A 14,409-nucleotide genomic window follows, 5' to 3' on the forward strand; every position below is an offset into this window, starting at 1 on the left:
AAAGTTAGGAGAAAATCTCTCCAAAGTGAAATAAATTCCCTCTTGAGTAGTTGTCACTGGAACAAGTGTTCTCATTTGAAGATTTCCCCTCCATTGCTGTTCTGATGACAATTGTAATAATCCCCTAATACCATAGTAACAATACTATATATTACTGGACTATGGTCAACCTATGGACTGTGTTTCTAAAGTTCTGGGGAGAACGACAGTACTCATGTTTGACGGCACGATTTTTGCCTATAATTTACAATGCTCATCTGCTGCACAGTTTGTCTGTCTGTCTTGTCTTCTTGACAACTTTTGTGTCTGTCCTACAGATTCAGGTCTGGTGGTCCCCAGTATCTCTTATAGCATGCACAAGAAGCTGTTAAGTGTGGCTGAGAAGCATGGCCTCACAGTGGAGAAACGGTTGGAAATGTCAGGCGTTTGTGCCAGTCAAATGGCTCTCACATTACTTGGTGGGCCCAACAGGTGAGCTGTGATATTTCATTCACTCTCTCATGCTCTTTCTTGACATGAAAACGTTCATTGTGAAAGCATACATGCAGAATAACAATGTTCTAGCATAATTCTTAAAGGCTTAGTCCACCTTTCTGACCATGTTTTATGTTACACCCATGTTAAGCGTGTAACATGAAACCTGGTCAAATCACAGGATCTATTAATAAGAGACAAGTCCCGTCTGTCACCGTGGCAAAGGAACTTGTAGCTTCAGTGCAATTCACGCGTAGTGACGTCACTGCACTTTGTAGTGCATTCATTCTTCCGTCCAAGTTACGGGAGGAACAGTCAGCAGGAGCCAGAGCATTTGCCAAAGGTTAAATGTACCTTTTTAACAAGACCATCCAAGCACTCCACTTTAAACGCAAGAAGGGAAGGCCAGAAGACTCTTTGCATAGTTGCTTATGGGATACTTCAGTTACCTTTGATTTTATTACAGGATGTAGACAAATGCCAAAAAAACTTCTGCATGCACTTAAACAGTCTGCGGAGGCACCAAGTGCGTATACAATATGACCACAAGTGTGATGGTATCACCAACATCCCAGGACTTGCATTGTATTGTGTGCTGCTGGGCTGTAGATAACCTGTGACAGAGTTAAAGTGACACTAAACTCAGGAGTTACATAGTATTTGAGGTTGAATAAAGACACAGGTCCATCAAGTTCAACCTATTGTGTGTACGTTTTGGATTCTGCATTTGTATGCTTGTGTACGAGTCCCCGTGTGATCTTATTTTGTAAGGGTACCTGTATGTTACGGTCTCTGAGGAAATTGTCCAAATGCATTTTGAATGATTCAACACTCTGAGCTGATACCACTGCTTGCGGCAGCGAGTTCCAGACCCTAACCGCTGTAACGGAAAATAATCCCCTACGCTCCTTGTGGTTAAATCTTTTTTCCACCAATTTTAGGCGGTGGCCTCTGGTCTTTGTTATGTAGTTTACCGTAAAAGTTTATTGCTGATGTTGCTATCACCATTGAACATCTTGTACATCAAAATCATGTCCCCCTTAATCTCCGCACCTCCAGCGTGAACATATTTAAGTTTTGTAACCTTGTCTCATAGCTTTGGTCCTCCATCCCCTTAATTAGTTTAGTTGCCCTTCTCTGGACTCTCTCCAGCTCAAGGACATCCCTTCTGTGGATAGGCGACCAAAATTGGACCGCATACTCTAGATGAGGCCGAACCAGTGATCCATAAAGTGTCAAAATTATAGCTTTGTCTCTACAGTACATTTAAATTTTAGAAGTACATTCAAGTAACTACCGTAATAACAAAATGTATCTTATTTGTACATCACTCAGCTGTAGATCCTGAAATCATCTCTGAATGGGTGCTGACACTGTCCTTCCTCATGGAGGGTGGCTACTTTTGTTCCCCATGGTTCCTGTGTGTGTTGTAAAGTAGTCACCGCTCCAAGCTCACTCCTGTGATGGACAACAATCTTAATATACATTAGTAAACTAAAGATTGTAGTCCATCACGGGAGCGAGCTTGGAGCAGTGACTACTTTACAACACACACAGGGACCATGGGGAGCAAAAGTAGCCACCCTCCAGAAGGAAGGACAGTGTCAGCACCAATTCAGAGATGATTTAAGGAGCTACAGCCGAGTGATACACAAATAAGAGACATTTATGTTAATAGTTAAGTTTTAACTCCTGGGTTTAGTGTCACTTTTAAGTAAGATATGTGACTTTCTTCCTCTTTCTGTCCTCATACTTCATAAAGTGAATATTGATTCGGCATACATTAGAAATCTGGACATTTTGTACACACATTGTATGTAAGAAGCCCATTCTCTTACAAGTGCATTTAGTTTCAGGCTACTGTATCTAGTTGCTTTGCTTTCTTACTCATCAAGACAAAGTGTCAGGAAAGATGAGCAGCAGTTCAGTGAAAATATGTCTTAAGCTCTCAATCCCATAATTGTCATTTCTAGACCCAGTAAAGTTCAGCTCAAACTGGGAACCAAGCAAAGGCGCGTGCAAGATAAGAGATGAGGAATGAAGCCAGTTCTACAGACAGACTCAATCTCCCACTGTTAAAGCGATATGAGTGTCCCTGGAATGTTCTTTTCACACGCGATGCAGATCTTCTGCTCTCCTGTCTTCCTGCTCTCACACCGTTCCTGTAATACCAGTTCTGCAAAGGTCTCTAGAGTACAAACCAATTTAACAAGGTCGTGCTTTGTAAGCCTTGCGTGTGTATAAACAAGCACAGATAAATTACTAGGTGTGGGTTGGTCTTCAGAGTGAATAAACCGGATATCATTGCTGCTGCATGAAACACACCGAAATCTCTCAGGTCTTAAGATTACAATGATCATTAACTGCCTCATAACATAAACACTAAAGTTATTGTGCTTATGAAATACCTTCTCGGGTGCATTACTTGTCTTTTTGTGTGCTCTACTATTGGTATCTGTAGTGGAGACATTGTATAAAAACTATAATACTATTTAGGTTTTCATCGTGTTAGGGTTGAGCAAACTGTTTTATTTTTGGTCTTAGGATTCTGCTGCCAGATCCTGTTTATTAATAAGTAAAAAAATATGCATCCAATGTGAGCAATATAAATGCTTGCTGGAAGTTGGGTGCTCTCAGTAATGTTTTCAGCACACGGCTTGTTTATTATAAGTACGGATTTAGAGTTTGTGTAATGTATCCCAATGTTAATTGCATCCTTATACTTTTAGGTTAAATCCGAAAAACATACACCAACGGCCTACTGTGGCTCTTCTGTGTGGACCTCACATCAAAGGAGCTCAAGGCATTAGCTGTGGCCGTCATTTGGCCAATCATGATGTAGACGTTATCCTTTTCTTACCAAATTTTGTTAAGATGTTGGAACCTGTTACTAATGAGCTGAACCTGTTCTGTCGGACTGAAGGCAAGCAAGTGTCAAATGTCAAAGGTGAGTCATTGACTTGTATTAAGCTATCAGACAGAACCAGGGGTGTTTCTTCAAGTCTGTTAGTAGCAGACAATTGCAAAACAAATGATTATCCGCGCTGTAGTGCTCTGCCCCAATCTCCTCAAAAACACCCTATTGACAGCTGCAGAGATAGAGAGAAGCTATATAAACTTCTCCCACAATATATTAAACAAAATAGCGCAGTAGCAGACAATTGCATTATCTATGCTCCTGGTACATCTGGAGAGACATCCTTTACTTGGGGTATAGAGGGTTGTGCATGAATACAATATAAATCAGAGCTTTGGTTGTATTTATTTTCTAGTGCAGCTTCCTTGATGACACCCACACAAGATTACCATACCTATCCACCGAAACAGGAAGTTAGGTTTAAAATGCATGCCCTATGTCAGTCTCCAAGTGTTTTTCCTGTCTACTGGGAGAAGTATAAACAGTTGTTCTGCCTCACAACATATATATTGACACTAAAAGCCATAGTATTACTTCAGGCTTTCCATTTGGTTGGGTTAGTCTTTTCTTTTATTAAAGCCCTCTTACAAGCCAGATGTAGAAGAGAAGTCACCAGCACTCAATGAGTGTGAAATAATCAACTAGGATTCATTTACAAAGCGTTACATGCGTATATAATCCAACGTTTTGGGGCCAAGCAAGGTCCCTTCCTCAGTAGTGACAAAATGTCACTGTTACACTGAAGAAGGGCCCCCTCTGTGGCCCCAAAACATTGGATTGTATAGTCATGTGACACTCTGAGAATAAATCAAACTTGGTTATTTCAAATATATGAAGTGCCTGTGACTTCTTTTCTACTTGTGATTTCTGTACGCGGTGCCATCAGTTGCTGTCACTACAAGCAGCTCTCTATCACTTTGGCTGTAATGAGAGAGACTTAGTGATAAAAGTTATATTACAGGCCAGGACTTTGTGTAGGAGCATAGGGCCTATTATGACCATATTGCCCACAAGGGTGTCGCTATGAGTGAGGAATTGTAGCCTGAAGGTAAGGGCCGTTCAGCTCAGCCCCGGCACTGGGAAGCCAAGGGTAAGGACACTTTAGCAAGCTTGTTGCAGAGATTGTAGCAGCTACACATCGCTAGTTTGCCATGATCGCTAGCAATTGCACAGAATAACACGATTATCTACTGAAGCTGACAATTCTGTCCCTATTTTTTATGTTAATGACTCCGTGATTTATTTTGCAATGTGAGAAATAACTTAGCCAATAAAGACATATGTCATGTGATACAAGTGATTTTGTAACGCATTGGTTGACTTTGTGCAGCATTTGGAGCTAGTTCCAGAATTGTCAGCTTCAGTGTCTGATCCTATCCAATGCAGCTACTGAACCTAATGTAACACCAGTGATTTAGGGCTGCATGAAGAATGATTGTAGTCCGTCACAGCAGCGGCTCTGTAACCTGCTAGAAATCACAAGACACAATAAGCAGAAAGATTTGTTGCTGCTGCAATCTGTGCAGAAATGTTTCTACTGCATTATGCATTTAGAGAATGAGTAAAGCTTGTTAATATAAATTGTGACTTCCTAACATCAGCATGATACTTTATCAACAGAAATTTTTTCAATGGAATGGCTGTATTATCCTGGTGGGGGGAGGGGGGGATTTCATTAAAGCAAATAGGACTCTTTTCTGACGGTGGGGTCCCTTTTAATACAACCTGTCCCTGATTCATTAAGTCCTTGCGATAGTTTTGGCAGCGGTTTTGACATGTGCAACAGATTCAGGTAGTTCTTATTAGTGCCACTTGAAGAACCTGTCGCTATGGCAGCAACAGATTCAAAAAGAATTATCCCTAGTTTACGGATTAGGAAACTGGTGGTAACCAACTCTGATCTGGTAGACAGAGAGATGCCAGTGCTGGGGGGGGCATGTATATACTGGGGAAACGGTCATGTGAACTGGGTAAAAACCCTCTTATACTGTAATAACCATGTTAGCATGACCTTGTAAAGCCTTTATTTACAGAATACACTGTTTCTATTTTGAAAGCGGATTTGTCTAGACAAAACATTTGTTTATGTAGTATGCACATTTTTGCTAGTTCTCAGTGTGTCTCTCTCCTCCTTGTTAATTAAAATTAGGGCTGCAGCTAACGATTATTTTCATACTCGATTATTTGCCCGATTTATTATTTCAACTAATCGATTGGTTGCATCTCTCTCGCTCTCTCTCTCTCTCGTTGCTAACTATTCTCATCGATTATTATCGATTGGTTGTTGCAAGCCTAATTAAAATCATTTCTATGAATGTTTATTGTACTTGTCTCTCTTTACACATGCAAACCAATACATATCTGAGACGTCCATATTTAAACTGTCACTTATCATCCCAGTGGTTGGTAAGGATACATACAGAAAGGACGGAACCTGCACCAATACCGCTTGCAGTATAAGGACCTTTTCACACTTGTCCTATATGATGCAGCAAAACTTTTCGTGTTGCTGCATAAAAATGCACGTTAAGTAGATCCCATTTTTTCCTATGTGGCTGCTTCACATATATGCGCTGCGGTTTAGCATTGAAGACACCTACATTATATGTTCTTCTACTTGGTGTATGCACAGGGAGCAATGTAAATCCAGCCTACAGGTTTCTGTGGGCATCACCCTCCCTCTCCTTTATTCCAGTTTTATTTAATACACTCCTCTATAATAACCCAAGAAATTGCACAGTGGCTATGACGAGCAGTTGCCAGTAAGTGACTCTGTTGGTAAATATTAACTGAATTAACTAATAAGTGATTTCCAACTACTTTCCTGCTATTGTCTGTTGAAAAGTAGCAATTGGTTCTCATGCCGTTTTGGGGAGACATTTTTTTAGGCACACTTCAGTTAATGTTTTAAAAATTTCCCATATACAATCTCTCTGCAGCCTTTTCAGCTGCCTGATGATCCTATTTTACGGAAGTTATAATTGTGTATATTCTAGGCTTCATTGGGATAAGAAAGAACCAGATACTTCAGAAATAGCACAGAGAGCGCAATCCAAAGTTGTGTTGTACTGCCATCATGTGGTGGAAGAAATAAGTGCAGCTCTGGCAAAAACCTTTTGTTTTCATGGGACTGTACTTTTGAGAACAGCTGGAGTGCCGAGGTTGCCTACCCCTGATTTAAATAAGCCAGGAGTGCAGCCACCCACAACCTTGGACAAATTTATTGGTACCCTTCCATGAAAAAAGAACCCACAATTTTCTCTAAAGGAACTTAAAACTGACAACATTTGGGATGCATCATTGTTTATTCCATATTTCATTTTTTTTTAAATGTGTTTCCCTTTTGATTTTTGAAAGTGACTACTTTTCTTCATTTAAATAGACTAATTACAGATTGAAGATGCTTGCCGGTTAGGGCTGCAGAGTCGTTGCAGCTACTGAGCTCCAGTTCCAGGCTGGCCCCTGTGTTCTGATATTGTCCCCACAGTCACCAAGCTGTTAGCCACACTTTCTCCCAATCCCATGGTATCAAGCGATTTGAAAGTTCCCGAATATGCTAATTTGTTGTCCTGGTGTCACATGCAATGACTGGGGTGCAGTCTCCCCCTATCCGGGGAAAATAATGGTCCTGGAACTGCTTAAATTAGTTATCTGGAGTGAAGATTTACTTTGTTTCATACTCAATGCAGAATTACATCTAAGATCACCTTATCCTCAGGGTGACAATGCTGCAGAATGAACAGCACTGTCACCCTACTACAGGAAATGGATTTACAGGTAACAAGACTGTTACATATGACAATCATGTATGACAGCATTGCAAAGAGCAGCCCCAGAATGTCAGCTCAGCTCCATTCTAATTTCTGCTTTGCTTCAAGCTGTAAAGCTCTACCAATCCCATGTGGCAGAAAAAGCAAATTCTTTATGGTACGTGCTATGTTTCTATCACCCCCAAAAGTGCCCCCTTACCCCCATTTTCTGCTGCTTCTGCTAAGCTGGCAACATTCTGAGAGTTCTACAAACCACCTTGTAAACCTAATGACTGCATGTGGCCATTCATGCTCCGTGTCAGCACACATGGAGGCAATTAAATATACTGAGGGTGACATATTTTAAACCTCCAAGGAGAAAGGTGGGGTGCTCTAAACCCCCAGTGTTGCACATAGCACCTTAGAGAGGAGAGTGAAGGGGCACTCTGTTATGGAGGGGTATATTACTTTGTTATAGAATGCTTACATCTCAGTAGTTGTTGTGAAGTCAGAGGAGCTCATCAGAAATCAATGGATCAGAAAACATACCTGTGTTCTGTATTTCAGGGCGGGTCTGAGGGTCAGGGCTCTCCTAAACAAAGCCAACAAAAGGAGGCTAAGCTCACTATATACATCATTGTGCAAGATATGGAATACGATTCATCAATACATTAAAGTCTTTTAAGGGGGAGCGCATGTGCAAATCTGTATATGAAATACATTTGCCAAAATGGCAAACAAGTAGAAATGTCAGAAAATTATTGTGGGGTAAATGTTACAATAAGCCCAAATTTGAACATGATGAAAATACAATGAGGGGGATTTATCAAAACTGGAGAAGAGAGAATCTGGAGCAGCTGTGCATGGCAACCAATCAGCTTCTCTCCATTTTCAAAACTTAAATGAACCAACCTTAGAGAGAAGCTGATTGGTTGCCATGGACAATTGCTCCAGATGCTGTCTGCTCCAGTTTTGATAAATTCCCCTCACTATGGCTTCACAGTAGACATATGTTTTGATTATTTAGGATATATAGGTCTATACCTAAGCAAACAATTATCTGGGAGGGCTTTATTATACATTTCCAGGAAAAGGTGTATCTGTGTACTATGGTTGGCTCAAAATGGATAACGGCACTTTTTATTATTGCCATCATGATAATTCTGCTTCCTAATGTGTTTTCCTGTTTTTATTTCCTTCTCAGATCTGCCAGATTGCCCTGTAGATTTGGTCATTCACTGCCTGGACTGCCATGAAAATGCTTTCCTGCGTGATCAACCTTGGTATAAAGCAGCTGTGGAATGGGCTAACCAAAACCGAGCCCCGGTGCTAAGCATTGACCCACCTGTAACTGACCAGGAGCAGGGCGTACATGCCAAATGGTCCCTGCAGTTGGGACTTCCTCTGGCCCTTGGTGAGCAGGCCGGCCGTGTCTATTTGTGTGACATTGGTATTCCCCAAAAGGTGTACAAGGAGGTGGGCATCACCTATCACTCACCTTTTGGCTGCAAGTTTGTTATTCCCTTACATTCCCTGCAGGGATGAAATGACTAGCTGGTCTGTACCGGCTACGCTGCCTTAAATATACGGCACAAAACTGCCATTAGTCTCAATCTCAACACCGGCGGCAATAGCTGTGTGTGCAGGGCAGCGGCTTTGTGGCCACTAGAATGAGTCATACGTCGGTGGCATTCTGGGAAATAATTTGATATTGTTTTTGTTATTTGTTCTGAAACCAGCCAACCCAGGAGTATGCTTCTGACAAAGAGAAGGGCAGGAAGTTCCTTTTTATTTTTATATTGTTAAATTGTCATTACAAAGACACATCTCTGTTATTTGTTGCTTTACCCGTTGTTTCCTGTGTCCACCATACAGTCTCTTGAGTGATCTGGCATTTACCAAATGAAGCACTTGCTTTTTTGTGTGCATTTGTGGGGTTTCTTTTTTATTTGGGGGTTCACAAGATGTCATTGTTTTTATTATCCAACATGTGCTATAAAAAAAAATAAAAAAAAAGCAGACTCTAGAACATACAGATTTTCACAAACATTATCATCCATCCAAAAGGTTCTATTATACTCATGGCAACTGCTGGGGATGGCCAAGAATCTCCCATGTTGTTACACTGCTGGTTGTAAGTATTGCCAAGACATAGAATTTTTTTTTAATTTGTAGGTCCCTATGAGCTGTATAGCACATCATAGTCATCCGCTTTTGCTACAAGCCTAAACCAAAGGACGGTTGTGTCGAGTAGCGGCTCTTCTCACTAACCTAAGCAAAAAATGCAATCCTGAGCCAGTTCAAGGAGAAAACCAATCAAACACATGCTGGTTCCTGGATGGCGGCAACGGTAGCAAACACTGGCAGAACAGCAGTTACTGAAGAAGAAGCACCTTGGGAATATAATACGTTATTGTGGCAGCTTAATCTTGTCCTTACACTGGTACAAGACATTTCCTTTGTATGGAAACTTCTTTTAATAAATTTCTCATTCAATTTCTTTATTTTTAACCTTGTATTATCGGGGATACCTCCACCTGTCGTGTGCACAATGCCTCTCTATCACTTTTCCCCCAGTACATTTGTGTCAGCACTGAAACTCTGTAATCATTATTCACCAATGGAATATATGGCACGCACCATTACTTGTTACAACAATGACCAAAGAGGTTACAAAAAACAGTTTCAAGTTTGCATTATATTCCTTTTTTTTTTTTTTTTTGTATTCCGCTTTGCTGGGAATTTTGTGATTTGTCTTCAGAACCAAAAACTATCCAGCAATGTCTTTTATTCTATAGCCTTTCTTACTGTTGGCAGTCTGTCTCTGATTAGGGATGAGCTCAGGTTTAGAACAACTCAGTCCAAATCTGAACTTGAGCTGCTAACAAGGAAGTGCCATGGGCACTTCCACCCAAATCAGCTGCGGGCCAGGCATTCCCTGCAGCTGCATGTCAACAGAGGGGCGGGATGCTTGTGCTGATGTCAGTTACCTTATATGGTCACATAGCTATATTGGGCAACTACGTATGTAGCCATATAACGCCAAGGATGTCATTGCATGCTGCCCCTTTGCATATGTCAGGCTGCGGGCAGGAAAGTCCCCACTCACAGCTGATTGGGCAGCACAGAAGAAGCTTATCCCTAGCTTTGATTATTCATGAGATGGGTGGGGGGCTGGCCATACACAGGATGATGTTTTTGAATGTTTCTTAATGAATGGGAAGACTCTGTACCGAGTGCTTTCCATTCATTTATAACAGGGGCTGCAGAAAAAGAGATTGAGGACTCTGTCTCCCCAATTTCTTTATTTCAAAAGGGAAATGTCAGGAGTCTGTTTAGACCCCTAATATTTCCCTGAAGCCCCAACAGGAAAAATAAATGGCACACAAACCCCCCTCCCCGACACATAACATACACATGCACCATATTTGTGGCATAAACCATGCATATGCTCTCTGGTGCGTTGTTAGAACACATCGCAGTGCTTGATTTTTTTTCTTTTTAATTTAACTGTGTGGCAGCACGTGGCAAAGCATTGTCACGCATTGCAGCGTTTGGTGAATATATGTACACCTGTATCATTTTATCACACCAGCACAGTGCACAAACGATTCTTGACAAGTCGCTTATTTACAGTTTTGCGGGACTTCATTTTTTTATCACCATTTTGCAAAAAGGCGCAATTTATAATTTACAGATATGCTATTTATTACCTCAATGCAGTTTTATGTTTTAGATTTAGTCAGAAAAGTATTGTTTTTGAGCACGGATATGAATTTTAGTGTGCTTTTATTCATTGAATTGTGTATTTTTATCGGTTTAATATCGCATGGCCTACAAAATTAGTAGCACCATCTTTTTATTCTACCGGGCCTGCGCTTTCAGAAAATATATGGTTTGGCGGGGCTTTTACAAATGCTAGCAACACAGCAGTAGAAAATCTAAACAATGGGAACCATTGCAGATATAGTGTGGCCAACTGAGGTGTAAAGCGCTTGAGGGCTTGGCAGCAAAAGGGTTAAACAGTTGTGACCACGAAACATTGATCTTAGCAGACAGGTATTAGTGGACCAACTAAAGATATGTCCAGTACACAGTGTATGTATAGACAAAATGTCTTTCTTTAGTCTTGGATAGAGTAGCAAAGGGTTCAATTAGCTTCTTTCTTTTTTTTTTTTTTTTTTTTTTGCTTTCAGTGTACTGCTTGGGGGACTTTCCATCACAACAGGAAGTAAAACGAAATCTCCTGAAAGTAAGGGAATTTCCACCTTTGTTCCCACTAGACCATTCTGAAATTGAGGATTTCCCCTTTCTGCTCTGATTACAATAGTCACTGGGACCAAACAGAGGAGCGCCTCCAGCAGGAACGCACAGCCGTAAGAATTTGGCACTCTAACCATTTGTCTTTACATAGACTTCACAGGGTACCTATGGTCAAAAGCAATGAAATCTGCATTTTGTATATTGAATTGTTAGACGTTCTATCCCACTCCCAATAACCATATTGATCTAGAGGTTATTGAAGATGCCCATAGGATGTGCTTCCGTAATGCAGTGACACAATATCACAGCCCTGGGAATGTTATTATTATACAGGATTTATATAGCGCCAACAGTTTGCGCAGCGCTTTACAATATAAGGAAGACATTACAATTCAAGACAAGATGGTAAGGAGGGCCCTGCCCCTGTGGGCTTACAATCTAAAAGGGAGGGGCAAGTGATACATGAGGAGGGAGCTGTGTGGGGATGAATTGTTTGAGAACGTGATGGTTGAGTGGTTAGGTTGAGGTGGGATAGGCTTCCCTGTAGAGATAAGTCTTAAGGGATCACCTAAAGGCAGTCAGTGAGGGGAGATAGATGGACAGGTTGGGGTAAAGAGTTCCACAGAATGGGGGAGACTCTAGTGAAGTCCTGGAGGCGAGCATGGGAGGAGTTGACAAGGGAGCTAAAGGTCTTGGGAGGAGTGCAGTGGACAGTTAGGGTGATACTTTAAGACAAGGTTTGTGATATAGCCGGGGGCAGAGTTGTGGATGGCTTTGTAAGTGACTGTTAATATTTTGAATTTTATCCTTTGGGCGAGAGGAAGCCAGTGTAGGGATTGGCAGAGGGGGGATGCAGATACTGAGCGGTTGGTTAGGTGAATGAGTCTAGCAGCTGCATTCATGATAGACTGAAGGGGGATAGCCTGTGTAGTGGAAGGCCAATGAGGAGGCAGTTACAATAGATAGAGAAGAGAAGGGGTCCAAGGACAGAGCCTTGGGGGACCCCAACAGACAGGAGGGGAGGAGTTAGATTTGTAGGTGGCACTAAAGCGCCTAGATATGTAAGAGGGGAACCATGAGAGAGCAGAGTCTTGTAGGCCAAGCGAGTGGAGTTTTTGTGAGGTGCAGCTGGTGGTCAACAGTGTCAAAAGCAGCAGAGAGGTCTAATAGCAAGAGTAAGGAATAGTGGCCATTGTTTTTAGCTGTTAGTAAGTCATTAGTAAGTTTTAGGAGGGCGGTTTCAGTGGAGTGTAGGAGGCGAAAGCCGGACTGTAAGGGATCGAGAAGGTTGTTATGGTTGAGGTTGCAGCTCAGGCGGTTGTAGACGAGGCGTTCTAGTAGTTTGGAGGTGAATGGGAGTAAGGAGATTGGTCTGAGGTTGGTGGGGTCCGGTGAAGGTTTTTTGGGTATTGGGGTGACCAGGGCATGTTTTAGAGGGGAGGGAAAGATTCCAGTAGAGAGTGAGAGATTAAAAATGTGAGTAAGAGTCTAGGATAGAGTAAGAGGGTGAACAGAGTAGCGGTGAGGGAACCGGGTCCAGGGGGCAAGTGGTGAGGTGGGTGTCAGATAGAAGCTTTGCAACCTTCTCTGTGGAGACAGGGTTAAAAGAGGAAACTAACGAGTGCAATGCTGGGCCAGGTACATAAACAGGGAGAGGTGACTGGACAGTGGGCATTTCATCTGATTGCATCTATTTTGTTTTTGAAATTAATTGCAATGTCCTGGGCAGTGAGTGAGTTAGCAGGTGGTAGCGGTGGAGGACATAGGGGTCTATTCATTAAGCTGCCGTAGGCAGCCGAGTGAATGACCGACCTAAAGCGAAGTGAGCCGAACGCTGTTCGGCTATTCACTTCAGGGTGGTACGGTTGATTTCAGCCGTACATCGGGTGGCTTCGGGTCAGCCAAACATGCTCTGCATGTTCGGCCGACCCGAAGTGCAGAAGGAGTTCGGCTCAGCTGATCCAACATCTGGATCGCGTAAGCTGAACTTCCGGCAAGCTACTCACTGCTGTTCGGTCTATTCTTATAGATGCTGAACAGCAGTGAGTGAATAGCCGAATGCCGTTCTGCTCGGTTCCTCTGTGGGACCGAGCAGAACAGAAAAATTGTTTAAAAAGTAGAAAAAAATAAATAGAAAACAATTGTGCGGAGCTAGCAATGACAGCTAGCTCCGCCCAACTTTTCTATTGGCCGGCGGTTCTGCTACCGTCAAAAAAAAACAAAACTCTCCTGGGCGCTCTGGGAGTCTCCCGCTCCCGGCCGCCAAGGAGAGAAACACTGATGTTTCTTTTTTTTCTTTTCTTTATTCTGACACGGAGCCGTGTCAGAATAGAAAAAAAATAAATACATTTTTGGCCATAGGTTCATAGGTGCTAGATTCCTATTGGCTATTTCAATTTGCAATAGCTAATAGCAAACTAGCTATTGTACCCGCCCTCTGCTGCTGTCAATCAGTAGAGGTGGACCTGATGGAGAACTGCAGCAGAGGGCGGGTGCAATGCTAGTTTGCTATTGCAAATTGAAATAGCCAATAGGAATCTAGCAATGCATTCCTATGGCCAAACATTTTTTTTAAATGTTTTTTTCTATTCTGATACGGCTCCGTGTCAGAATAAAAAAAAAACTTAAAAAGCGGTGTTTCTCTCCTTGGCGGTCGGGAGCGGGAGACTCCCGGACCGCCAGGGAGAGTTAGGCTGGCTGGAGATCAGTGTCCCTGGTTAGCTGGTAACCAGGGACGCTGATCTCTCTGCAAGTGGCCGCAGCCAGCCGTAAGATCACGGCTGGCTCCGCCCAGCTGTCAGAAGCAGGCTGTTGGCCGGCCGCTCGGCCAGCTTCGGCTTTCGGCGCGGCTCAGCCGAGGCATATGCGTTCGGCTCGACCAAGTTCGGGAGCTGTACAGGCTATAGTGAATAGCCCGTACAGCACCCCTTCGGTTCTACTAAAACGAAGGGGTCCTGGGGCCGAAGCTACAGCTAGATCCTTCGGCTGCTTTCGTGAATTGACCCC

At 42.5% G+C, this 14,409-nt stretch overlaps 1 protein-coding gene across 2 annotated transcripts in view; it reads left to right on the plus strand.

The window, feature by feature from the left end:
- Window positions 1–8,875, plus strand: part of EDC3 (enhancer of mRNA decapping 3) — a 52,515-nt gene extending 43,640 nt beyond the window's left edge. For both annotated transcript variants that reach the window (XM_018558936.1, XM_018558937.1), the window contains 3 exons: window positions 318–471; window positions 3,204–3,421; window positions 8,345–8,875. In XM_018558936.1, coding sequence (XP_018414438.1) covers window positions 318–471; window positions 3,204–3,421; window positions 8,345–8,685 — 713 coding nt within the window. In that variant the 3' untranslated portion in view covers window positions 8,686–8,875. The remainder of the gene's footprint in view (window positions 1–317; window positions 472–3,203; window positions 3,422–8,344) is intronic.
- Window positions 8,876–14,409: the final 5,534 nt, after the last annotated feature.

Source organism: Nanorana parkeri, unplaced genomic scaffold, assembly GCF_000935625.1.
Source record: "Nanorana parkeri isolate BGI_ZX_2015 unplaced genomic scaffold, ASM93562v1 scaffold369, whole genome shotgun sequence".
Classification (NCBI taxonomy): domain Eukaryota; kingdom Metazoa; phylum Chordata; class Amphibia; order Anura; family Dicroglossidae; genus Nanorana; species Nanorana parkeri.